Genomic DNA, 24769 nt, shown 5'->3' on the forward strand with positions numbered 1-24769 from the left:
TCCACAACACGTCCTAACCGCACCGCGATCGGACAGAGAGTGACGTAATACTTGTGTTGCACCACCGCCACACCTATTTCTGCCTCATAACAGCAGTGTTAAGAGCTACTTATGAGTGTTTTGGTTCGAAGGGTGTGGTAAGGGAGACATACTTTTCCAAGGCGTTCCAGATTAGTCCTCAAGGGTAGCGGCGCACCTAGTAGGTAGGAATATCTAAACCTACCTGGGTTTGATTACAGATGTCTACGGGCGGCAGTAGCCACTTACCATCGGGTGGACTGCATGCTCGTATGCCACTCTTATATTATAAAAAAAAAATTAAGGACACACAGCAACATACCTTCAACTTATCCATCTGTTTGTGCATCGCCTCGTAGCCGAGGTGCAGCATGAAGGGGAACACGCAGTCGGCGGACGCCTTGCGCACTTCGGCCGCGCGGTCCTCCAGACACGCGAAGAGAATCGGCACGCAGACAGATAGCTCCTCGCGCGGGAACGACTTTGGTGGCACTGTGGAAAGATAAGTTGAAAATAATTTGGTGCAATATGAAATTTGTATGAACAAGGGATACAAAAATCTATTACTTCTAATCACGAATTAGTAGGTTCTAAGATATATGGTTATTATTAGGTTGCTATTCTTGAGGAAATCTTATCAACACATTAATCAATTCAAAGTTTAGTAAAGATTTACATAGCCTTCCAGAAATAATGACTTTTAATTGTGTGGCTTTTAAATAACTGCATGTTTAAACGAATTTCATGTCATTTTGAGTCTACAATTCATGAGGGAATGGTCTGAAAAATCAGCTTTATCGTATTATATGACATGTATTTCGTACAAGAAGAACCTGGAGCAACATAGAGGGGGCAGATTAAAAAAAAAGAGGCCCTTTTTTTCGCATACTTCTTCGCATAGGGGACGGAGATATGAACTTTCAGTTCGAGCAGCGTGGTCACATTACGCAACTGACCGCACCATTGTTGTCTCAGGACCGACCATCAGGCAGCTCGCTGTACCCACTGCGTAGTGTGGCCGCCTCGTACGCACCGTCCGGCAACCAGCTACTCCCACAGATCGCAGTGGCCGCTCTACACTCACTATCTGGCACATTGCCCAGCTTCACGTCGACGCCGCTCGGTGTGCCGCCCCGCACTCACCGTCCGGCAGCTTGCCCGCCAGCCAGAGCAGCAGCGCGGCGCGCAGCGTGGGCGAGCCGGCGCGCAGCGCGTCGTGCAGCATCTCGCCCGCAGCGCTGCACCCGCTGCCCGGTGTGCCGCCCCGCACTCACCGTCCGGCAGCTTGCCCGCCAGCCAGAGCAGCAGCGCGGCGCGCAGCGTGGGCGAGCCGGCGCGCAGCGCGTCGTGCAGCATCTCGCCCGCAGCGCTGCACCCGCTGCCCGGTGTGCCGCCCCGCACTCACCGTCCGGCAGCTTGCCCGCCAGCCAGAGCAGCAGCGCGGCGCGCAGCGTGGGCGAGCCGGCGCGCAGCGCGTCGTGCAGCATCTCGCCCGCAGCGCTGCACCCGCTGCCCGGTGTGCCGCCCCGCACTCACCGTCCGGCAGCTTGCCCGCCAGCCAGAGCAGCAGCGCGGCGCGCAGCGTGGGCGAGCCGGCGCGCAGCGCGTCGTGCAGCATCTCGCCCGCAGCGCTGCACCCGCTGCCCGGTGTGCCGCCCCGCACTCACCGTCCGGCAGCTTGCCCGCCAGCCAGAGCAGCAGCGCGGCGCGCAGCGTGGGCGAGCCGGCGCGCAGCGCGTCGTGCAGCATCTCGCCCGCAGCGCTGCACCCGCTGCCCGGTGTGCCGCCCCGCACTCACCGTCCGGCAGCTTGCCCGCCAGCCAGAGCAGCAGCGCGGCGCGCAGCGTGGGCGAGCCGGCGCGCAGCGCGTCGTGCAGCATCTCGCCCGCAGCGCTGCACCCGCTGCCCGGTGTGCCGCCCCGCACTCACCGTCCGGCAGCTTGCCCGCCAGCCAGAGCAGCAGCGCGGCGCGCAGCGTGGGCGAGCCGGCGCGCAGCGCGTCGTGCAGCATCTCGCCCGCAGCGCTGCACCCGCTGCCCGGTGTGCCGCCCCGCACTCACCGTCCGGCAGCTTGCCCGCCAGCCAGAGCAGCAGCGCGGCGCGCAGCGTGGGCGAGCCGGCGCGCAGCGCGTCGTGCAGCATCTCGCCCGCAGCGCTGCACCCGCTGCCCGGTGTGCCGCCCCGCACTCACCGTCCGGCAGCTTGCCCGCCAGCCAGAGCAGCAGCGCGGCGCGCAGCGTGGGCGAGCCGGCGCGCAGCGCGTCGTGCAGCATCTCGCCCGCAGCGCTGCACCCGCTGCCCGGTGTGCCGCCCCGCACTCACCGTCCGGCAGCTTGCCCGCCAGCCAGAGCAGCAGCGCGGCGCGCAGCGTGGGCGAGCCGGCGCGCAGCGCGTCGTGCAGCATCTCGCCCGCAGCGCTGCACCCGCTGCCCGGTGTGCCGCCCCGCACTCACCGTCCGGCAGCTTGCCCGCCAGCCAGAGCAGCAGCGCGGCGCGCAGCGTGGGCGAGCCGGCGCGCAGCGCGTCGTGCAGCATCTCGCCCGCAGCGCTGCACCCGCTGCCCGGTGTGCCGCCCCGCACTCACCGTCCGGCAGCTTGCCCGCCAGCCAGAGCAGCAGCGCGGCGCGCAGCGTGGGCGAGCCGGCGCGCAGCGCGTCGTGCAGCATCTCGCCCGCAGCGCTGCACCCGCTGCCCGGTGTGCCGCCCCGCACTCACCGTCCGGCAGCTTGCCCGCCAGCCAGAGCAGCAGCGCGGCGCGCAGCGTGGGCGAGCCGGCGCGCAGCGCGTCGTGCAGCATCTCGCCCGCAGCGCTGCACCCGCTGCCCGGTGTGCCGCCCCGCACTCACCGTCCGGCAGCTTGCCCGCCAGCCAGAGCAGCAGCGCGGCGCGCAGCGTGGGCGAGCCGGCGCGCAGCGCGTCGTGCAGCATCTCGCCCGCAGCGCTGCACCCGCTGCCCGGTGTGCCGCCCCGCACTCACCGTCCGGCAGCTTGCCCGCCAGCCAGAGCAGCAGCGCGGCGCGCAGCGTGGGCGAGCCGGCGCGCAGCGCGTCGTGCAGCATCTCGCCCGCAGCGCTGCACCCGCTGCCCGGTGTGCCGCCCCGCACTCACCGTCCGGCAGCTTGCCCGCCAGCCAGAGCAGCAGCGCGGCGCGCAGCGTGGGCGAGCCGGCGCGCAGCGCGTCGTGCAGCATCTCGCCCTCGAGCGCGGCCGCGGCGCCGCCCGCAGCGCTGCACCACGCCTCCGCGCACGCCGCCGCCGCCGCCCGCACCCACTGCTTGCTGTCGCCGAACGCTGGAATGATGCACAGCGCTTTATTATGCTGCATATGCTGTTTTCTCTTATTGGAGTTGAAAGTGAATCGTATTATACAACTAATTCCGCTACGTAAACGTACGCGTACTCAGTACAACACTTCTCGACGCCTGGCGCGCGACGAGGCGCTAAAATACGCGTCCTGTTTGGCCAGGCCTTTAATGAAATGTTTTTCTTTGAAACGCTTTACTTTGCACAACAACGTTTCGCTAGTTTTGCTATCTCACTTAAAACCAGATGAACGCTCCACCACAATTATTATTAATTTGATAACAATGATTTCATGTTTTAATGCTTACATTACCACAATATAACTTTACTTTTTGTACTTAAGATCCACAAATGTTTAAAACCCGGAAAAAATATCCAAATCATCATTTCACTCACCAATAATATAGCAGGTATCATAAAAATTCGTAAGCTTACCTTGAAAGAACGCAGGAAAGAAAGTCCGAACATGCTGTTTGCACTTCGGTCCCATCGCAGTGGCGAGTTGTTCGCATATTTGCAATGCACTTTGAGCCAATTTTGAATTTGAATCCAGTAATCTTGCAACCAAAGCGGCTGGTAGCTCGCCCAGTGAAGGTTTGATTGGAGAAGATGATGTGATTATTGCTTTCACTTTGTCAAGAGCCTCATTGCGGACCTGAAGAGAGACATGGTAAATTTACAATCTTCCATTAGATTTAAGTTTAAGAAAGCTAAAGTAAGGTAATCGCAGTCTCCCTCATAAACACATATATGCAATAACTATACTGTTATGCTTTGGAATAAAAGGAGTGGTTGACTTTTTGTGTTATAGTTTCAAAGGTATGGATTGAATGTTACACTACTGTTATCAACTTTAGGAGTTGATTCTATTCGAAGTTAATTGCACATGATTTAGACTGTAAGCCCATTCGCTATACTTATGTATTCTACAATTCAGGGGAATCTTACCTTCCAGTTCTTATCATTCATTTCCCCGACCAGCGTATCGGTGATTAGCGGCGCAATGTCAGTCCGTGGCCGGTTGTCCTCTACAACAGCTGGTTCCTCCTCCACCGGCTCCTCATAGTTGTCTTCCGCTTCATCTCGCATAGAGCCTTTACTTGCAGACTGTACATAGAACAGATTAGTGTAAACATTTTATTGCTGACTGTACATGTAAAACGATTTATTGAAATATCGAAAATTTGAAGTCAAACATTACATAGTACAAGTTCTACACAAGCCCATATTTGCTTAGTATCCTTAAAGTTTATTTTTTTATTTACCTTACAGACATATTACAAAACTAGATACAATAAACTTGAAACGATATTACCCCACACTGATACTTGATTTACAAATAAAAAAATAGATCAATATCCATTATAAGTTATAAGTTCAAAATCTCAATACATTTTTTTGTAGAATGTAATAATATAGAAATAAAAAATAATCCAAATTTAAATTAACATACCTTACTAACCCTACCCACTTGTCGCGTGGGGGTAGGCGGTGAACTATTCGCATATTTGTCCAGTTCCAAGCTAATAAGCTGTTTAGTTGCCGCCTTTTCACTATCAAAGTGGTTGATGAGCGACGGACCGACGTATAGCGACAGTATACCCAGAAAATTGACCGTAGACGTTCGAACGTTTGGATTCGTCGCCGATAGAGCTTTTTTCGAATGCGCTACAATTGATTTTACATTCATTCTGCAAAGATATACATAATATGTTAGTTATTTATTTATTTAGACTATTTTTAATGCTACATATGGATAGGTTGTCAATTTAATGTTAAGTAAGAATAACAGTCTATGGACGTTTTAGATAAAACTCCACTTAACTTCACTTAAGGTAATAGTTTTATTTTGGAACCCATCAAAATTATACATTCGATACAATTATCGAATGTATTTATACTGATATTGGGAATTTGATAGATATGTATCTTTTTATAACTTTTCTCATTAATGACAATATAGCTTCTCTCTTCTTTATTCTTTATATTTAAGCACGGCACATACCCTAAATCTGCAATTTTTATTGACACAAATTATACCCATTTACAAAGCGAGTACTCACGTAAACCCAAACTCCTTAATAGCAACGGCCATCCAGTTGAACATCTCCGACTGCACCTTGGGATTCTTCTGCGAGTCCATAGCGAAGGTTAGACCCTCGTTGAGCACGTGCTCCATGCCGCTCGCCTCCGCTAGTGCTGTGAGGCAGTCCGCCGATATCGCGGAACATGAAGCTTCCCCGAGTTTAGTCACCACGTCCTGGATTACGAAGTCGGCTGCTGTACTGTAAAACAGAATGAGAAAGAAAAATTAGTTAATAAAATGCTAAGTGTAGACATATATAATTAATTCATTATGTATGAACGTATAAACGCATTTGGATATAACTACTCTTGCAACAGTTTACACACCATCTTGCAACTTAAAGCTTCCATTCCAGGACGAAATTTACATAGTATTATAAGGAAGAAGCCGTATTGAGGTCTTGGCTAACATTATCTTGGCTAACATTATCCTTATTTTATAATATGAGAATAGCAATCGAGGGCATACGGCCCTGCCAGACTGTATAATCCACCTGATGGTAAGTGGCTTCTTTTATAAGCTTTTTAGATCAACATCTGCTATGTCTCCTATACCGTAAAATAATCTTGGATTGGTTGCTAACTTTATGCCGATGCAACTCGCCTCTCACTCACTCATTTATCTCATTCACACACTCACTTAGTAGATACCCTATTCAATCAAAAATAATGCCTATCTAAAGAAGTAGCATATCAAACCAACTTACGTGGACACAGGGAAGTTTTCCGTTATATATTTACATGCCTCCAGCCTTGCTTTGAGCACTTGCACGTTAGTGTCCTTCAAGCCAGGTTTCTTGTTGAGCACTCGGTACAACACCTGGGCTGATGTGTCCGCTGTGGTGAGACCCTGCACTGTCGAATGGAAAGACTGGACTGCTGATAGACGGGTCTTCCAGTTGCTATCCACAAGACCTGCAAGTAGGTTTTTGGGTAAATAATAACCCGTAAGAAGGTTTGTAGATAAACCTTAGAATATTTTATATAAGGTTGTAAAATTTTGCTCACAGTATACTGCATATTAAAATGTGTATGTATTTTGGATTGGAAAACCAATCCTCCGTAACGGTTAATGAATGAAGAATATTTTAATTAACTCATTTCTGGGATTGTGTCTCCTACATGTTGCCATATGTAAACATTAACAGGAATATAATAATGAGGCTTAATAATACACAACTTTGAGCTACAAAGTTAGCATAACCAGAAAATATTTGGTTTACATAACTACATTCAGATAAGCATTTTCAATGTTACATTGTAAATTTTAAACATCTATTCAATATAGAATTACACTGAACAGGTATTCCAAGGGTCATGTGAGTAAATGTTGATGTTGTATACTGAAAACTGATTCGACATGTATAATATGGTTACACGGAGGACATTAATACTTACCATTAACAATATCGGCCGCGAATAAAGTCTCAGCCTGTGCATCAACTTCTTCCGGAGACAGCTCCTGTTCTCTAGGCGGACTTGGTTGAGCGCGACCGGTCGCTTTCTTTGCAGCTGGCTTCTTGGCAGCTGTAAATAATGTAAAAAATTAAGAAAAAAGCTTACTACATTCTAAAATATACAAGTGGCTGCAATGTTTAAAAAAATGAAGGAATCCTTTGAAATATTGCTTTGCCAATATCATTTCGGATTTTTCTCAAACATAATTGGAAAATATTGATACATATATCACATCATAATGGTCTGCCCAGCAAAAGCTTTGTCTTAAACTCAGTGAAGCTATATAGATATCTCAATAATAATATTGTCTTGGTGCACGATAGCCACAATAACATGAAAAAAATATTGTAAATTATTTTTTTCTTCTCTGTCTAATCTAACCGAATCGTAGGCAATAACATCATAATTGTATTATATTATAAATAAATTAAATTGATTATAATCTTATATATAAAATTCTCGTGTCACAATGTTAGTGACCATACTCGTCAGAAACAGCTTTACTGATTTTCACCAAATTTTATATGCATATTCAGTAGGTCTCAGAATCGGCTACTATCTATTTTTCATACCCTTAAGTGATAAGGGTTGTTCACCCTTAACATTTTATTATTTATATGGCAACACAACATTTGCCGGGTCAGCTAGTCATTATAGAAATATTAATTACGGCAATATTAACTAACTTACACGAGGGCGGCCTCTTGACAGGTTTAGGCTGCGCGGATCCAGCGGAGGGCTTGCCGTCGCCCTTCGCCGTCGCGGGGGCTTTCGGCTTGGCGTCCTTTTTCGGTGCCGCTACCTTTACTTGGATTACAGCCTGCAATCATATCAAATAAATTATTAAAATCACCGTCCACTATTTCACATTTCTTACTAAATCTACTATTCAATGACCTTTGATAAGCAAAATAGAAAGATACTTCAGCTATTTGAAATTGAATGAAGCCACAAACGGATGATTTTATATATATTTTTTTAATCCTTGACAAATAAAAATAATTTACGTGTAAATACTACGTAATTTATGTAATAAATTAAAAATTACATACAATTTAGGGACATTTTAGAATGGAGATGAGGCAAAACTTTATTTACGCAATACAACTCAATAAAAATATTTATAATTAAATCAAAATTACTTTATTATTTAAACGACTTTTCATTCCTCTACAATCAATCAAAGGTAAAATTACCTAGAGTGAGGTAAAAAAAAATGTGGAGACAGACAGACTGAATACGGCGTAGCACTGTTTTCACCATAATATGTGTGAATCTAAACAGTTTGTTACTATAACTACATAATCTGTATTATGTAGAAATTGTTTATTATATGTCTAACAATAGTAAAAATGTGTTTAAACCTTATCAGCAAACTCCTTTATCTTCTGTTCCTTCAAGTTGTCCAATTTGCCAATATGCGGCGCTATGTTCTTCTCTCCGACAAGCTTGGTAGCTGTTCCCAACGCCTCGGCTGCGGCGTCACGGACTGAGGGATCTAAATAAAAGAAACATCTTCATAGTAATTAATCTGCTGCATTATTAATTGCTGCATAGTATACTATTAATTGTAAATTAAATGTCATTTTTAACCCCAATGCAATGGGCGTTAGAAATAAGTTTAATTTGTGTTACTGTCTGTGGCTTCAGAGTAAGCAGATGAACAGAATTTGATTTAGAGTTTATTTTTGAAAGGTGACTTGATCAAGCATTTAGCTAAGATTTAAAAAAATTGTGCAGCTGCTTCAAGATCATCAGCTTTTAATTTCTTGTTTTATTTTGGATAGCAAGTTTATCTTTCAATGTTTTGTCAGAAATTACTTCTAGATTGGTACAAGATTGCAAAGTTGCAGCACTGTTTTGAGACAGAAATAATCTTAGAACCTATCAGACGCCTTGCCAACAATTACATCTAACTTCAGCTCAATACAATCGCCTTCAATTAAATTCAACTAAAAGAATATAATAATATTGAATTCGGCTATCACGCACGAGACTATTAGACATCACCTTCAAACCGGCTTCGAACGCGATTAACGCCGGTGTGAATTGTCACGCGGTCAATAACACGGGCACGTGACGGGCTCGCGTCACGTGACGCGCGGTCAGCACTGTCACGTGGAAGTTGGTGCTTGTCGGTCACGCATGACCGGTCACAGAACAATAATAATCGTTATATTTTGGAGTTATCGTTAGAAATTACTGTCACGTGCCTACGAATATTAATTCGTTTAACTCAATATAAATAATCCAGTCCGATATGAAGTTTAAAAAAGAAAAACCTTTCAGTAAGCGTAGAACTCGCCGAGCTAGCTACCTTGTTCTTCAAAAAGCAAGAACAAACTATGGAAAAAAGACAGTTACTTTTGAAGAAGCACACCTATATAATAAGATACCAGGCAATGTTAAATATGAAAGGGTTGAATGGGTATCTGATAATACTATGTGTGAATTGACGATACCTTAAATTAATTTAATGAAAATCTCTGTTCTCATAGAAGTGACGTATTTGTCTTATTTGAGAATAAAAATTCTTTAAACCTAAACCAATATATTTTTTTAGTAATAAATGTAACACATGAGTTTACCGTAAAATTGAAGTTAAATATAAGTATAAGTAATTGTCAATATGTCATTCACAACTTCGACTTAAGTTATTACAGCCTGTATGTTACTATCTGTAATATTTAGAGTCCTATCTAGATCCGATCGTACTGCTTGTTTCGCTATTGGTTGCAGACTTGATTCAGATACAGATAATGTTCTAGTCACGTGCGGATCAGACAGTTTTCATCCAATTAGCCTAAGTGGTAAATGTTCCAAAGTTATAAGTAAATTATGTTAATAAAATTTGCTATCCAATTTTAGACAATGACTAATAGACTTATCAGATTTATTAATAAGTTAAATGGTTCTTCAATTAAAAAACATACTTTTTTCGCCGCCAGGGCACCCAATTTGTTGCTTGAGCGACTGACAAGTCTGTAACTTAAACTAGAAAAATCTGTTAACAGAGATGATAGAGATGATAGAGATTACGCGTAATACGTTACTATGGGAATGCATCACTCACCAGCACTTTCCAGCAGCTTCAGCAAGCCGCCCACGTACGCTTTAATCAGCTTCTTGTTGAATGCAGCGGGCTGCGTGTGGCATAGCGCTCGCGCGAGGAACACAGCGCTTTCCGCTTTAATCGATGGGTTCTTGTTGTCGAACGCGGCCAGCATGTCTTCCATTATCGCTTCGAGATTCGTCTGTGACAAAAACACTTAAGGTTTTTTTTTCTACACTAATATTATAAAGAGGAAAACTTTGTTTGTTTGGTTGTAATGAATAGGCTCAAAAACTACTGGACCGATTTTAAAAATTCTTTCACCATTCCAAAGCTAAATTATCTACGAGTAACATGACTATATTTTATATGAAATATATTTGAAAATAGACTTTGAGGTGGTACAAAGTTTGCCGGGTCAGCTAGTATGTAATGTAGGAGTAGTAGACGAGCATGCAGTGCACCTGATGGTAAGTGGCTATTGCCGACCATGGACATATGTAATCAAACACACATAGGATTAGTCATTACTACCTGAGGTCGGCCACAGATGCGCCGCTAACCCTGAGGATTAAGCTGGAACGCCTCGGAAAAGTATTCTCCCTTATCAAACCCTTCAAACCAGAACACAGCAGCGCTTAACACTGCTGTTATAAGGCAAAAATAGGTGTGGCGGTGGTGCCGCCGATGTCGAACCAAATTATTCGAATTTAATTTATTTTTTGTTAAAAGATGGTAGAGTCAGTATCACCTTGGGAGATACGACTGTCATCTATCTCTAGCATCAAGCAGTTTTATGTATTGGTGGAAGGGAGTGAATACCAGCTGACTTACATATGAGGCGACGATCTTAGTATTCAGGTGTGGGATCTTAGCAGTGATGCCTAACTATCAGATGAACTGATCTGAACTGAGTCCAATGTTATAATCTATAAATAGTCCTAATGGTAAACTTGAATTTGATATTTATTATTGATAGATTACAAATCAAATAACAAAACCGAATGAACATTAACATCATGTATTATTATAGTCGAATGATATTGTTAGAAATTATATTAAAATTTAGTTACGACTCAAATAAGGTTAGGTGTTAAGACATTCATAAATAACGGGCAGTAATGTATATATTTATGTTATTTTTCATTTTAGATCCATAACTATAGATTTTCTATATAACTAGAACTCGTTTCTCTCACTTTATATTTAAAGAAACGATTCATAAAAAATATTTTCCGGAAGCTATGGATCGTATTACAAACCACAATACATCGTCTAGTCTACATTAATCAATTATTCTCCAGTGGTTACTGTAGCTGCAACTTGGTAGTAATACAAGATTAATTTACATCTATTAATAGATTGTGTCTCTTTGCATATGCGTGTATAATGTGCATGTATTCGATAATCCCGCGACCTACCAAGCGTAGAAATATTTCGCACAAAACTGGTATATTTTCAACGCTTCAATAGATATACAACGCTCTAATAGATAAAATTTTTTTTGGAGGAAAACATTTTGCACATGTTTAATTTTAATGCAACTTTACCGTTTCTTAAAATTTGCACTATTTACAGCGGCGGTCTAGTTTTGAAACTCAGTCGGGGATACGAGATGGAAATCCCAGGCACCTCTGATTTTCAAAGTTATGTGCGTATTAGAATGGAAACTAAGTATCATTTGCTATAATGGTCAAGGAAAACATCATGAGTTTCATGTGTGTCCGACTCCTTAGAGTTATTTAAGAAAAAGTTCTCCAATTCGCATTGGCGGTGGACTATGGCCTAAATTCCTCTTATTCTGAGCTGAGACCCCTGCCCGGCAGTGGGACCATAATGGGTTGACGACATATTTGCCGATTCAAGTGCGGACAGTAATCCAATTTGCGAATACTACGCACGTGGCAAGGGTGGCACGTTGTGAATGAACAAACGTGTTGTGACAGAGTAAATGTCCTTAGTTTGAATTATTATTGGTGTAAGCTGCTTAGCCAGTCTAATACTGTAGTGACGATGACAATGTCTACATATTGAACGACATAGCGATTTGAGCTCATAAAGTTCTAATACTACTAATGCACAATTACATTAATACCTAATGCGAAACCCTTAGGCGATATATAATTGTAGCAATATTTTTTTCTTATGGTTCCATACCCAAAGTGTAAAAAAGAAACCCTATAGCTAAGCTAAACCTCAGCTGTCTGTCCATTTGTCACAGGGCTCTTGAACCATAAGAAATAGACATTTTATATTTTTACAGAGTATGCATAACTGTGGCTACTATAACAAAAAGATTTAAAAAAAAAAAAGCTTTTAAAGAAATAGAGGTTGATCAAAGCCCAAAAAATTTAATGCTCCATAATTTATCGGCTAAATATATATAAAAGGTCTTCCTGTTTGCATATTTTTTCTTTTCCTATGCTAAGGGGAGGTCTGATAACAGTCTTCAAACTGACTGAACATGAACTTATTCAAAACTAATATTAAAAGAGATACAGATTAAACAAATTTGCATACTCACACATGGATAAATAGCGTCAATAGCATCACGTAAAGCGGTGACAACATTCGTTTTCTTCTCCTTAAACTTCTCTAGAATGGCTTGGACACACGCCACGGCGTACGGAGAGAACTTGGTTCGCAATCCACTGGCCACCATGCCCAGTAGGCGGCCTCCGAGAGCCACTAGCATCACGTTCGTGTCTTTTGATATCACCTGCAAGTGTTATGAAATCTTTAAATAACATATTAAAAGTAACACAAACAAGGCACCCTCGTTATTTTTTGTTTTTTATATAATATAGTAGTAGCAGACGAGCATACAGTCCACCTGATGGTAAGTGGCTACTGCCGCCCATGGACATTTGTAATGAACCCCAGATAGGATTAGATATTCCCACCTGACGTCGGCCACAGATGCGCCGCTACCCCTGAGGAGTAAGCTAGAATGCCTCGGAAAAGTCTGTAATATGTAAAATTAGTGAAAATAGCGGCGCCCTTTAGACCCGATTTTCTTTTATAATTATACGTAATATTAAGGTAGACGAATTACTTGATGAAAAATAGTCGCCGTCGCTTATGGACGTTAACAACACCAGCGAAATTGCCAATATATCCTTTCCGACTTTGAAGGAGAGCTTTTTTTTTGTCATTTTTTAAAGATTCCCATGACGGCAACCAGGTAATAAAGATTTTACCTGCTATCTCACTAACAAATATAATTGAAGCAGTAACATGAAAAGTTTCTTATTTGGGATCAATAGTAGTGGTCTGCTATAAAAAAAATCTTGTAAAAATACTACAAAAAAAGCAATTTGAAATTTAAAAAAAAACCATGTCTTTGTAAATATTGTGTTAAAATATGGCCGTTATGATCAAAGTACGAATTAAAAAATGTAGTAGGGAATCGAAGTCAAATCACACAGTTTGATAAAATACATGCCTATATACAGAATCGAATGTAAAAAGAGAGTAGCTTACCTTTTTAAGAGCTCGAACCAAGTCAGCGTAGTCGCCCGGCTCCAACCTAGGTGCGTTCTTAAGGAGATTCTCCAACGAGTCGAGAGCTTCCTTCCTTTCTTGCCACTTCTTAGCCTCCAGTTTGTCATAGAAGTCCTTGGGGAGTTTGGACAAGATCTCAACGGGATCGAGTAAATCGTATGGGTCCATGTCAGCGGAATCACCGCCGCCCGCTTCAACATCGTCGTCTTCTGCAGCGCCTATGAATAATAGTAAAAAAATTGTATAATATTATATAAATGTGTACATGTGTAACACTTCTGATATTATACAAATGCCTACATGAGTACTAATTGTTGTTGTCATGGTTATGAAAAAATTGAGAAATATGCCTAGGATTTAAACATCTTTGGTTCACATGCCTACCTAGTTCATAACAATGTAAGCTATTATAATTTTAATTTGTGCTGTTGAGTTTGAAAATAAATTGTATTCTAATCATCAAATGCATTAAAGTTCTACTTAACAGCTTGTTATAGTATACATCATACAGTAATCTGTGATATTTCATGTTCAGGCTAGTTAATAGACATGTGGGACCTTTGTCAAATAATACTGGTATCATTTGTAGGAGTAAGTTTGAAGTTTTACTTTGTTTTGTCAAATAATTGAGTAATCTACAAATTATTCAGTGTAATACAATTATAAAGAAATAAATTCGTCATTGCATACTAAGAATTTTTAGAATACACTAAAATGATTCATGTTTTCTGATAACACATTTTTTGGTCCGGTCAGATATAAATGATAAGCAGATAGCCTAGCTTTCTGCACTTAGATACAGTATAAAGTGCCCTAGAGTGGTGTACCTTATTTACATTTACAGAAAGCAGTGATGTACCTTATTTATTATTGAATATGTGTAATGTAACCAGTAAAGTTATACTGGTTAGGTAAGGTTAGCTTACCATCAGTAGAATCAGCAGCGGGAGTGTCACGCACTCTGTTTTGCTGTGAGCGTAGGTACCGTGTTGGTTGAGCGCCACCGCCGGCGCCGAAGCCCTCCCTTAGTTCCTGTTGCACCACCGCTTGCAGGGATGCAATGTGTGGTTCGATAGCTGGGCCGATCCATCTGGAATCATAGGGATTTTGTTAGTAACTAAATATAATAACGGCAATTACGAAATGCGACGAATTTTAACTTATATAAAAAAACCGGAAAGTATTAGCAAAGCCTGATCCAACAATCCTATAAAACTATAAGATCAAGCAATTAAGCATTAAGCAATCAAATAATCCTAACTTGGAAGACACAGACTAATCAAAATAAAAAAAATAATAAATCATTTGACGATTTTTTTAATCCTTCCTCACTGCACTTTAGTCCTTCGTCAACATAAAATGCAGTTTCAGGTTCGACTCTTTGTAATGCAACTCACATAATGAATTTAATTACGGATCTAGCCACTTACGCTTTTGTATGTTTAAAACATTCACAACTCAGGAAATTAAACTTTAGGTTTGTTGTTTGTGTTGCTAATGTTATATATTTATTTATTAATTCCACACCTGTGCATTTCAACCACAAGAGCCTTCATCTCATCCCTAACAGTCTTATCTCTGTCGGACAGCAGAACTGGTATTTTCTTCACCATTGGTTTGATTGCCATCACTTTATTCCCAAACTGTTTCAACGCTGTGTTCAGTGCTACTGTACAAGCTGCCACCACTTTGGGGTTCTTCTGCTCCATGCCTTTCAATAACTCCTCCTCAACAACTTCATGTTTCTCTATCTCTATGTACATGAGAGTTACCTGCAAATATATAAACATACTTACATACATACATACATTTAATATTTGCAATTATAATTTGTTGACACACAAATAGACAAATTCGCAAACACCAAGAATAGACATTCATCATTTAGACGTGTCTGGTAGTGAATGGGGCCTGGAATTCTCTGTCTGTCAGATCAGTGTGTAAACTGATCAAATTCAACTTCAAATCTATTTTTTTCCAAAATTGATTCGTATTAAACTCTTGCGTGATATACAAGTATTCATTAAAAGTATTTAAAATTAATAATACTTCTGTTGCATGACCTAACGAAACAGTTGTTTGAATTCTACACCCATTTACTACTAATTTATAGGTTAGTCATTATGTTAGAGAAATATGAGTGCCTCATTAACTAAAATTATGATGTCAACATACTTGTTATATTCCTATTTACAAAAGAACCGTTCTAAGAACATGCTTTCGATCTAAAAAAATCCAGGCCACATGACCATTGAAGTAGCAAACAAAAGTAATTGTGATTTTATTCAAAACTTGACCTACAATACTGCTTGTGGCTTGTATGTAAATTGTAAATTGCCAAGTGTGGAATTAAGTCAAGATTCTCATAACATCTTTATAACTCTATTATTACAGTTGAAAGGTTCCAAGGTTGAAAATGTGTGAATATTACATTGTTTGTATTTCCTACATAGTAACATTCTGTTATGGCTGTAATCCACTTATGGTCCATTCGAGGTTTCCTTGCAACTGTTTTAATAACTGGTGCACCATTCTCGTTGGTAACAGTGTTTGGAAGACATGTATCTTCTGTCTTTAGGATTATATATTGTTTAAGATAAACATATTGTTTTACTCTGATAAAACTTACAAACTGTCACCCAGGTATAAAAAACAAGTATAAGTAATAGATATAAATAAGTATGACCAAACTTAATAATCAGTATTTTAGTTTAGTCTAAATGTTAATTATAAATACTTCAAAAAACACTAATTATTGTAATCAAAATAAAATCTAATAATCTTTAGTATCTTGTATTTGTATCTTTGACAGTTTGGGCCTGAGGCAAAAGTGGACCTTTTTGTACTGTATAATTTAAAAAATACAGGTCAATGAAAACATTAAAAAAATGTAGATAACATTACCTGTAATGCCAGATCTTTAGTTTTAGTCTTAGGTGCTGCTATGCATTTTGACACTATACCGGACATAACTTCACCGGTTGTTTTTCCTGCATGTCCACAGTTCTCCACAAACACCAACGCTGCCTCCAAGCCTGAGCGGAAGAAAATAAAATTATGAATTTAAACTAATTATTAAATTATATTTTTAAACTCTTAAGTGACTAAAACCTTGCTTGCTTTAACCTGTGACAGTGATAGCCTAGTGATTGAAACCTTGCTTCTCAATCAGAAGTCAAAGGTTTGAATCCCAGAAAAACACCTCTGATTTTTCAAAGTTATATGTGTATTAAAAATTAATTATTGCTGCTATGAAGGAAAGCATGCTGAGAAAAACGACATCATTGTGAGTTCTTATAAACAAAAATTCTCAAAGATGTGTCAAATCTGCACTGGCCTTAACTCTTCATACTCTGGAGAGGAGCCTACGAGGGTACATTTTTAAGTTCGCGGAATGAGGGACAAGGAGCGAAAATAAAATGTCAAAATTATTTTTCTTCTTCTACATATTCTCCTGCAAGACGAATGCATTTTTCAGATCTTCGTATTAACTTATTTAAACCCTCATAAAAAAATGTTTTGTCCTTGTCGGAAAAATACGAGGAAATTGCGTCCTTTACTTCTTCGTCTGTAGAAAATTTCTTTCCACGAAGCTCTTTTTTCATTTTTGGAAAGAGATAATAATCGCTGGGAGCCAGGTCTGGACTATAGGGTGGGTGATTTAAAATATCAAAGCCCACCTTATGCAGGGCAGCCAGTGCAATACGGCTCTTGTGTACGGGCGCATTGTCGTGCAACAGCAGGACACCTCTGGATAATTTTCCTCGTCTTTTTTCTTTGATGGCTTCTTTTAACCGCTCCAAGATTGTTGCGTAATATTCTCCGGTTATAGAGACACCTTTATCTTTGTAATCTATTAACAAAATTCCTTCTGCATCCCAAAAGACTGTCGCCATGAGTTTGCCGGCCGATTGTGACACCTTAAACTTTTTAGGAGGTGCTGTACCCTTTTTATGCCACTGCATGGAGTCTTGTTTAGACTCAGGTTCATAATGGTGAACCCAAGTTTCATCTCCAGTAACAATTCGATTCAGTACAATATCCTTATCTTCTCCACAGAGGTCCAAAAACGCACGGGAACATTCAACGCGCTGTTGTTTCTGAGGCGGCGTGAGCATTCTCGGCACCCACCGCGCGCTGACCTTAGTCATGCCAAGATGGTCATGCATAATTTTAAAAATGGTTGTATCCGATACTCCAACCATTTCTGCAAGCTGTTTCTTCTTTAGCCGAGCATCTTCCAGTACTAATTTTTCGACTTCCGCTATCGTTTCCGGAATGGTCATCTCAACAGACCGTCCTGGTCGTGGGTCGTCTTCAAGTGAATCCCTTGCCTTGCTTAAAAAGGTTGTTCCACTTGTAAACCATCGTTTTTCCAGGGCAAGAGTCCCCGTAAACCGATGACATCTCTTCCATTATGATTTGCACAGACTTTCCTTGCTTGGTAAGGAACTTTATAACGGCGCGATGCTCGATTTTCTCCATACTTCCAATTTTCTTCCGGATTGAGTTGTTTAATTGTCGATAGTTTTAAAACTAATGATGCAATTGTGATAAAACTTTATATTTATACTATTTATGAGTCACTTAACACGTACCGCCCTTAACGAGCCCGCTATCCCCCCTCCAACCCTGCCATTCCGCGGACTTAAAAACGCACCCTCGTATACCTAGCAGTGGAATGACGATGACAAATGTCTTAATTAAGGTGTAAGTATCTCAAGAGAAAACAAAAATTTTCATAAACATGGTCAGCAATGGCATGTAATCTGCCTAATATTAAATGATTATTGGCATCATTAATGTAGGAACCAAATTAAGACTGGAACCATGACTGTGAGGTCAGGTCACTGTCCTTGATGACTAACATATAATGTTACAAATGTAGACCACTTCCTCATTCTACAAACGAAATGACAGCTGTGCAAACTATATTGCTACAAAGCATATGAAGATAAATTTTCATATAATTATATATTCCTTACAAATGAAGTATGAACTGTAATAAAAAAAACTGATTTTTTTTTTTTATGAACAAAATGTAGCATCTTAATGTCATAAGATTAAAACTTATTAATATTATAAAAACATAAAATGTACTGCTTAAAAAAAATACTGAACAGAAAAGAGAGATTTTGTATTTTGTTATAATGATTGCTGTAGTCCTTGTTTTCGTAAATAAACATTATTATTATTATTATAAAAGTATACCATCTGACAAATTAGCAGATCCAATAAAATGTAACATCTGTCTACTTATTTAGAATGTAAGGAATATAATAGGAATGTAAAATATGAGACATAATATATATGTTCGAACAACATTACCCAATATGGTAAACACATTATAAGTACATATTACATTTCATAAGTATTAAAAAAATATATATTCCAAAAACAATTGCAAATTTATTAACAATGCAACATTGAATCTACAATATCTATTACTAAATGAATATCATATGCTAATAAAGATAAAATGTTCATTGAATAATGATTGCCTCCAGGAAATATAAATCAAGATCCAGACATCCAGACAATTGATTGTAACTATGAGTAATATCATACAAAAGGTATGACAACCTCTTACCATTAATTTATATAGATAGATCCTTACGATATAACAATGTGGGTTTTGTATGAGGTAATGGATCTTTTCTGGAAAGTAGGCACTATTACACATTAAGGAATTTTAAATAAATGTTTATTAATTGACATGAAATAAACAAATACATTGCAATAACATAATTACAATCTTAACCTTATGTGTATGGATCATATCTGAATAATTGCTTACTTATAATGTAAATTATGTATCAAATTACACTTTGAAATATATAAAACAACAAAACATTACGTGATTAACTTAATTGCCTTCAAAGTTGTCTTATTTTTGTCTCAAGTTTATGAACGCACATGTTTAAAATTATATATCAATTTACCTATAGTCTTCATAATCACATAACTACATTTAACAATTAAATTGGATTGTCTATATTTTAATAGGTTCTAATATAAAAGTAATCTTCAACATACCTTTCTCCTGAGCCACCGCATTGCTGTCTGTGACAAACTTTTTTATCAGTCCAAGGTATTTATTCCACTCGGGAGATTTTTCGTCGTCAATCTGGTTGAAGAGTTTTATAGCCTCCTCGTAGCCGGCCACCCGGGCCTTCCATAGCTTGTGTACACATTTCTCATCTGTTGGTAACTTCTTATACTCGTTCTCATCCTCCATATTGTCTTAATAAGTTTGATTTTTGGACTGTTGAAGGAAAAACCTGAATTATATTTCTATAGTTACACTTAATAGGCAATTTTGTATTTAGTTTTTAATGTCGTCATTTGTACTTTATCTAAAATCCACAAGCATATGAAAAAGATATAAGAAAATACAGGTGTAATTAAATTATGTGTAAAACTTTCAAGATTTTTAAAACAAAAATGTTTTACATTATTTTTTACTTTATTATGTTTTACTTTATCTGCAGACCAGTAACAAAAACTGAATGCATATTTACTGAGGTGTGATACTGTAACAGTAATATAGATGCAATTTTTTCATGTACAATGTAAATATGGTATAAATAATTCATTTTTATTCTAAGAATTATTTCTGTTAATATATGAATGTTTTCCCGCAATACAATGATTATATAGCAAATTAAATAATATTTAATAAGTGCTAAGAATCAATTGAAATATCTTCATACTTATTAAAAATTAAATTTGAAGTGGAACTGAATAAATTTATTTTTTAATTAAACTAACTTTTATTGATTCTAAACCTGATTTCAAAAACGCAGAGTTTAAAAATATATAAACCCAGTACACTCATTATAATCCTCATAACAGTGATGGCAGCAAAAAAGAAAGGCATCACTTGATTCCCTTGTGAAATGCAGTTTCTCAAACAGAAAGTGTACTTGATTTCATTACTCAGTCAATCAAGAATGCTCGTTTATGGATCAGTAGATATCATATAATATTTCATAAGCATATGCATAGCAATGTGCAATGCAAATAGAAAATGTTGGTTTGAAATATGTGAGAGTTTTATCTTTAGAGGAAGTATTTAATCGGTCGGTTATTTAAAATATGATCTTGTTTATATATAACGCAGATAGCCTTGTTAATACTATGCTTGAATGGTTATGTTTATGTTGAATTTCTTTAACATGAACCTTATCTATTATCAATCACAGTTTCACTCATGTTACTAATATATAGGCAAACCTATTTTGGATGCATTTAAAGAGGAAATAAACACATTTTCCTTTTCATCAACACTAAGGTTGAAATAAACGAACAACATCAATGTTAAATTAAATCAGTGGTCATGAATACATAATCCTTAAAAGGTTTGACTTGAAATATGTCACCACTCATTACAATTACACCCCTATATGGAGTGCAGTCAACCCTGAGTATATTTTGTAAACTGCATATGCATGTTTGACCTTTTGTGCAGCTCCACACAAGGTCAAGGACTGCAGTTGATGCAGATGTTTATGAACCAAACAAGCACGTTTATGTAAACGACATTTTGGCTTCCTCATATCAATCAATCAATTATTACGCATGCTATACTAGTGTTCAATACATAAAAAATATTTCAAAATATAAATATACCCGCTTTATTGTGCGTAGTTGGCATATAAGCATGGGTGCGGAGACATTAACCAAAGACGATGATTCAACGGCGACTCCAATCATCGACGTAGAACAACCAATACAGCGGAACAAACTTTAATCACCGGCCGGGTCATTTATAGCTGTGCCCAATACAAAGCGAGATGTGAAACTGGATCGGTATACACGGTGCAACCGCTCAACAACGGTTACTTTCTCGCCGTAACACAAACAAAATGCTTCAAATGACGACAAACTTACCGTTACACTTTTGCCCCTATAACATCCAGGTGTTCGAAATATAAAAATCAAACTTAAAACACATTAATATCGACAATTCACATTATCTAACGGTGAGAAATACTCTTTCAACCGACAAAAGGAATTCTTTTTCGACGTCGTTTTTTTTGAGTTTGCTAAATGATAGAAAATGGATGGACGTAAAGTGAAAGTTGCCATATGAAATTATCAATAAAATAAATACAGCTGTCAAGTTTAGTTCTATTGCTATTATTACCAATAAAAATGAAAAATATACACGTTTTACTTTCATGTAGTTGTAGTATTTCTATTTTTGTTTTATTTACGTAATAACCAACGATTTGAAAGATCTTTGTTATAAGTATTTTTTTGATAAATTAAACCAACCAAAAGCGAACCTCTTAAAACGACGTTTTTGTTAATGAGCACTTAAGATATAAAAATAATATTCAGTTATGAGAGATATAATATTATTACAATAAATTAAAAATACACAATGCAAAATGATTAAAAAAGTGGCAACATCGTTTATAAAGTGTTGTCATTAATTAATTTTAGAATAACATTTCCAATACCATATCAAAAATATTCAACATTATTGTCTTTAAATATATTTTATTACGTAAAATAAGATATAGTTTTAATATACTTTATTAATGTAACATCTAATATTTTATTGATTTTTTTTTATGCAGGCAAACCCAGAAAATGTTCATTCCATCATTCATTCGTTCATTGCTTTGTTTTGTTTTCGTCGGTCCATTCCATTCAATCCCAGCCTAGCACGATCGCTAGCTCATTTCGAAATTCAGATGTTTTTTGGAGAGCCAACGTACGAGACGTACGTCGCGTTGCCTTTGTGACCGCTGTGCGTTCGTTGTTCTTGCAGCCGACTACCTGTTTTAATACGACACTATTTCTTTTATATTTGCATTTTGTGTTCATTTACGTATGTTTTATCGATAAACTGTATGAAACAAAAGTGTTATTTCATAGAGAATAGACAAAATAAACAAAACGGTGTTGTGTTTTCGTTCGGTGTTGGGGCGAGATACATTTGAGATATAACTAGCTAAGAGGAATTACAACAGCTGTTTCAGCATAGTATGCTTCATATTGTAAGTAAAGTACCCTACTATATTACTAAAACAATATCAATGAAAAATTAAAATAATGAATATGAATTTCAATATATTTAGGTCGACTGTTTTCTATAAATCTGTAACCTGTTTCAACCACTTGCATCGTAGATACAAAGTAGTAATATCTAATGTTGCGTTCATTACTACTATAAATCGAGATAGCTTGCCGTTGACCCATTCACTGCAATTATCTAACTACCTACCCACTTCTAGATATGAAACTGTTTCTCGAATACCTACATGTTTATAAAATATTTTACGTCGTACTTACCTAACAAATAATGTATGTAATGTTTTCCATTTCCATTATTATAAATAACCTACGCCAGCGTTATCGTCACAGTGCAATCGACATAATTATATATCTACCTACCTTCATGATTCACCTGTTTAAATAATACTACTACAACAATAAATAATATTACCTCAAGTAGTAGGTACCTCCCAAAGTCATTACTGTAACAACAATGAAATTGTAATATAAATGCATTATCATTTCAAGAAAATGATAAAAATGTTAAGTTTATTTAAAGAGTACTTGAGAACCTACGTCTTAGATCTTAGGAACCTAAAATTTGCATACTTACTCCAATCATACTTCATAGTTACATACACATTACACGATGTTTTCAGAGCCCCTCTCTAATACCTGTGTTATTGGAATGCCTCTTGTTCTGTATCGAGCGTACCTACTCGATTCCTATTAGAACGTAAGTACCTACATAGTGCTGCTAAGTGACTTGCAGTTAAATCATATGCTAAGATCATTAAGTTATTTTTTTTTATTTTTTTTAAAGTCATTCATTCATCATGTGAGTGATTAGCCTAATAGGAGCGGAAGATGTCGACTGAACGTATGGTCTGTACCAATACTAATAGCATCATTATGTTATTATCTAATAAAGTGATAGTTACAAAAATGTTTATTTACAATTACGACTATCATGTTTAAGTTGACTGTAACAAGTTAAATCGTAGAGAAGGTAACCGGTTTTAAAAGTTGTCGAGAACCACCGCTTCTATCTTATTACGGCTGTTAAAAGTATATTAAAATGAATTGTCTTAATATAGTTTTTAGAGGTAGAAACCATGTTATTTAGGACAGTGATCTTTGAAAATCAGATTCCCCAAGTGAAAACTATTATTTCTAATGCTATACGTATTTATGGTACTTTCAATTACTTGTAGATCCGTTGTAAAGCGACGAACATTATTGGTTCCCTTAATAGATATATCATATTCACCCTACGTCAGTAGGATTATTAGGATAAGATTCCCTTATAAAGCGCGATCTTTGATTTTCTATCCAGCATATAGTTATATCATATAGTTATATGAGTTGTATCATTGCCTAATTGTAAATCAGTCTACCAGGTGCGTACCTTGTCTATAATGTCACAAGCGAATTCCTTACGTTACTGCTATAAAAAGTAATACGACATTGCACTTATTTTTTACTGTGATACCAGTTTTCCTCAGACATGTACTAATTTATACGTTCACTGTACACCTACGTAGATTTATAGTCTGCGTCAAACTGCTAGTCCGCTCTGAAGTTGTTTCGACCAGGTGTAGTCATACAATTTGCTATGGCGACGCGATTCATTTCTATGTTCAGAGCGGACTAGCAGTTTTACGTGGACTGTACGTATTAATGTTAAAAAGTGTAAAAATTACGATGGTTAATAATTTCATACATAATGATTCATAGTTTTTATCACTGTTTCGACAATTTCTATAAGCAAATAAAGTATATAATATGATTGGTTTCAGTTACGTTACATTACACGTTATAATAAGCGATACCTAGACGAATTTTGACTTGGAATAGAAATTTTACACATTTCAAAAGGATGTTAATTTTAAGTTCCATGATATGTTATAAGATTAGAGAATCAAACGCACTTGTATTCCAGTTGATAGTAAGTGGTCACTGCTACCTATGGACAACTGTGACCAGATGTTAGAACATATGGCATAGCGAACAGATTCTGCCTGAATCCGATCACGTATGCGTTATCAATCTAGAAGACTAAATTTTTTTTTATAATATAGGAGTAACAGACTAGCATACAGTCCACCTGATTGTAAGTGGCTACTGCCGCCCATGGACATCTGTAATCAACCCTAGATAGGATTAGATATTCCTACCTGAGGTCGGTCACAGATGCGCCGCTACCCCTGAGGACTAAGCTGGAACGCCTAGGAAAAGTCTGTCTCCCTTACCACACCCTTCAAACCGGAACACAGCAGCGCCTAACACTGCTGTTATTAGGTAGAAATAGGCGTGGCGGTGGTACCGCCGGCCGGATTC

The 24769-nt window shown here is 39.0% G+C and overlaps 2 protein-coding genes across 2 annotated transcripts in view; one reads left to right on the forward strand and one right to left on the reverse strand.

The window, feature by feature from the left end:
- The window catches only part of msps (msps cytoskeleton-associated protein 5), a 37931-nt gene extending 16433 nt beyond the window's left edge, over positions 1 to 21498 (reverse strand). Inside the window, exons 1-18 of the mRNA XM_073089201.1 lie at positions 21314 to 21498; positions 19457 to 19685; positions 16325 to 16455; positions 14948 to 15192; positions 14347 to 14510; positions 13400 to 13638; positions 12441 to 12635; positions 9938 to 10118; positions 8229 to 8362; positions 7555 to 7684; positions 6805 to 6933; positions 6114 to 6321; positions 5385 to 5606; positions 4775 to 5012; positions 4270 to 4428; positions 3757 to 3976; positions 3127 to 3309; positions 341 to 510 (exon numbers count right to left, since the gene is read on the reverse strand). Coding sequence (XP_072945302.1) covers positions 341 to 510; positions 3127 to 3309; positions 3757 to 3976; positions 4270 to 4428; positions 4775 to 5012; positions 5385 to 5606; positions 6114 to 6321; positions 6805 to 6933; positions 7555 to 7684; positions 8229 to 8362; positions 9938 to 10118; positions 12441 to 12635; positions 13400 to 13638; positions 14347 to 14510; positions 14948 to 15192; positions 16325 to 16455; positions 19457 to 19658 — 3150 coding nt within the window. The 5' untranslated portion in view covers positions 19659 to 19685; positions 21314 to 21498. The remainder of the gene's footprint in view (positions 1 to 340; positions 511 to 3126; positions 3310 to 3756; positions 3977 to 4269; positions 4429 to 4774; positions 5013 to 5384; positions 5607 to 6113; positions 6322 to 6804; positions 6934 to 7554; positions 7685 to 8228; positions 8363 to 9937; positions 10119 to 12440; positions 12636 to 13399; positions 13639 to 14346; positions 14511 to 14947; positions 15193 to 16324; positions 16456 to 19456; positions 19686 to 21313) is intronic.
- Positions 21499 to 22100: 602 nt separating this feature from the next.
- Positions 22101 to 24769, forward strand: part of LOC140754432 (E3 ubiquitin-protein ligase goliath) — a 117390-nt gene continuing 114721 nt past the window's right edge. Inside the window, exon 1 of the mRNA XM_073089440.1 lies at positions 22101 to 22431. The gene's annotated coding sequence lies outside the window, so the exon portion shown is untranslated. The remainder of the gene's footprint in view (positions 22432 to 24769) is intronic.

Source organism: Epargyreus clarus, unplaced genomic scaffold (assembly GCF_041222505.1).
Source record: "Epargyreus clarus isolate Ecla_fem2 unplaced genomic scaffold, WU_Ecla_fem_2.2 ptg000029l, whole genome shotgun sequence".
Classification (NCBI taxonomy): domain Eukaryota; kingdom Metazoa; phylum Arthropoda; class Insecta; order Lepidoptera; family Hesperiidae; genus Epargyreus; species Epargyreus clarus.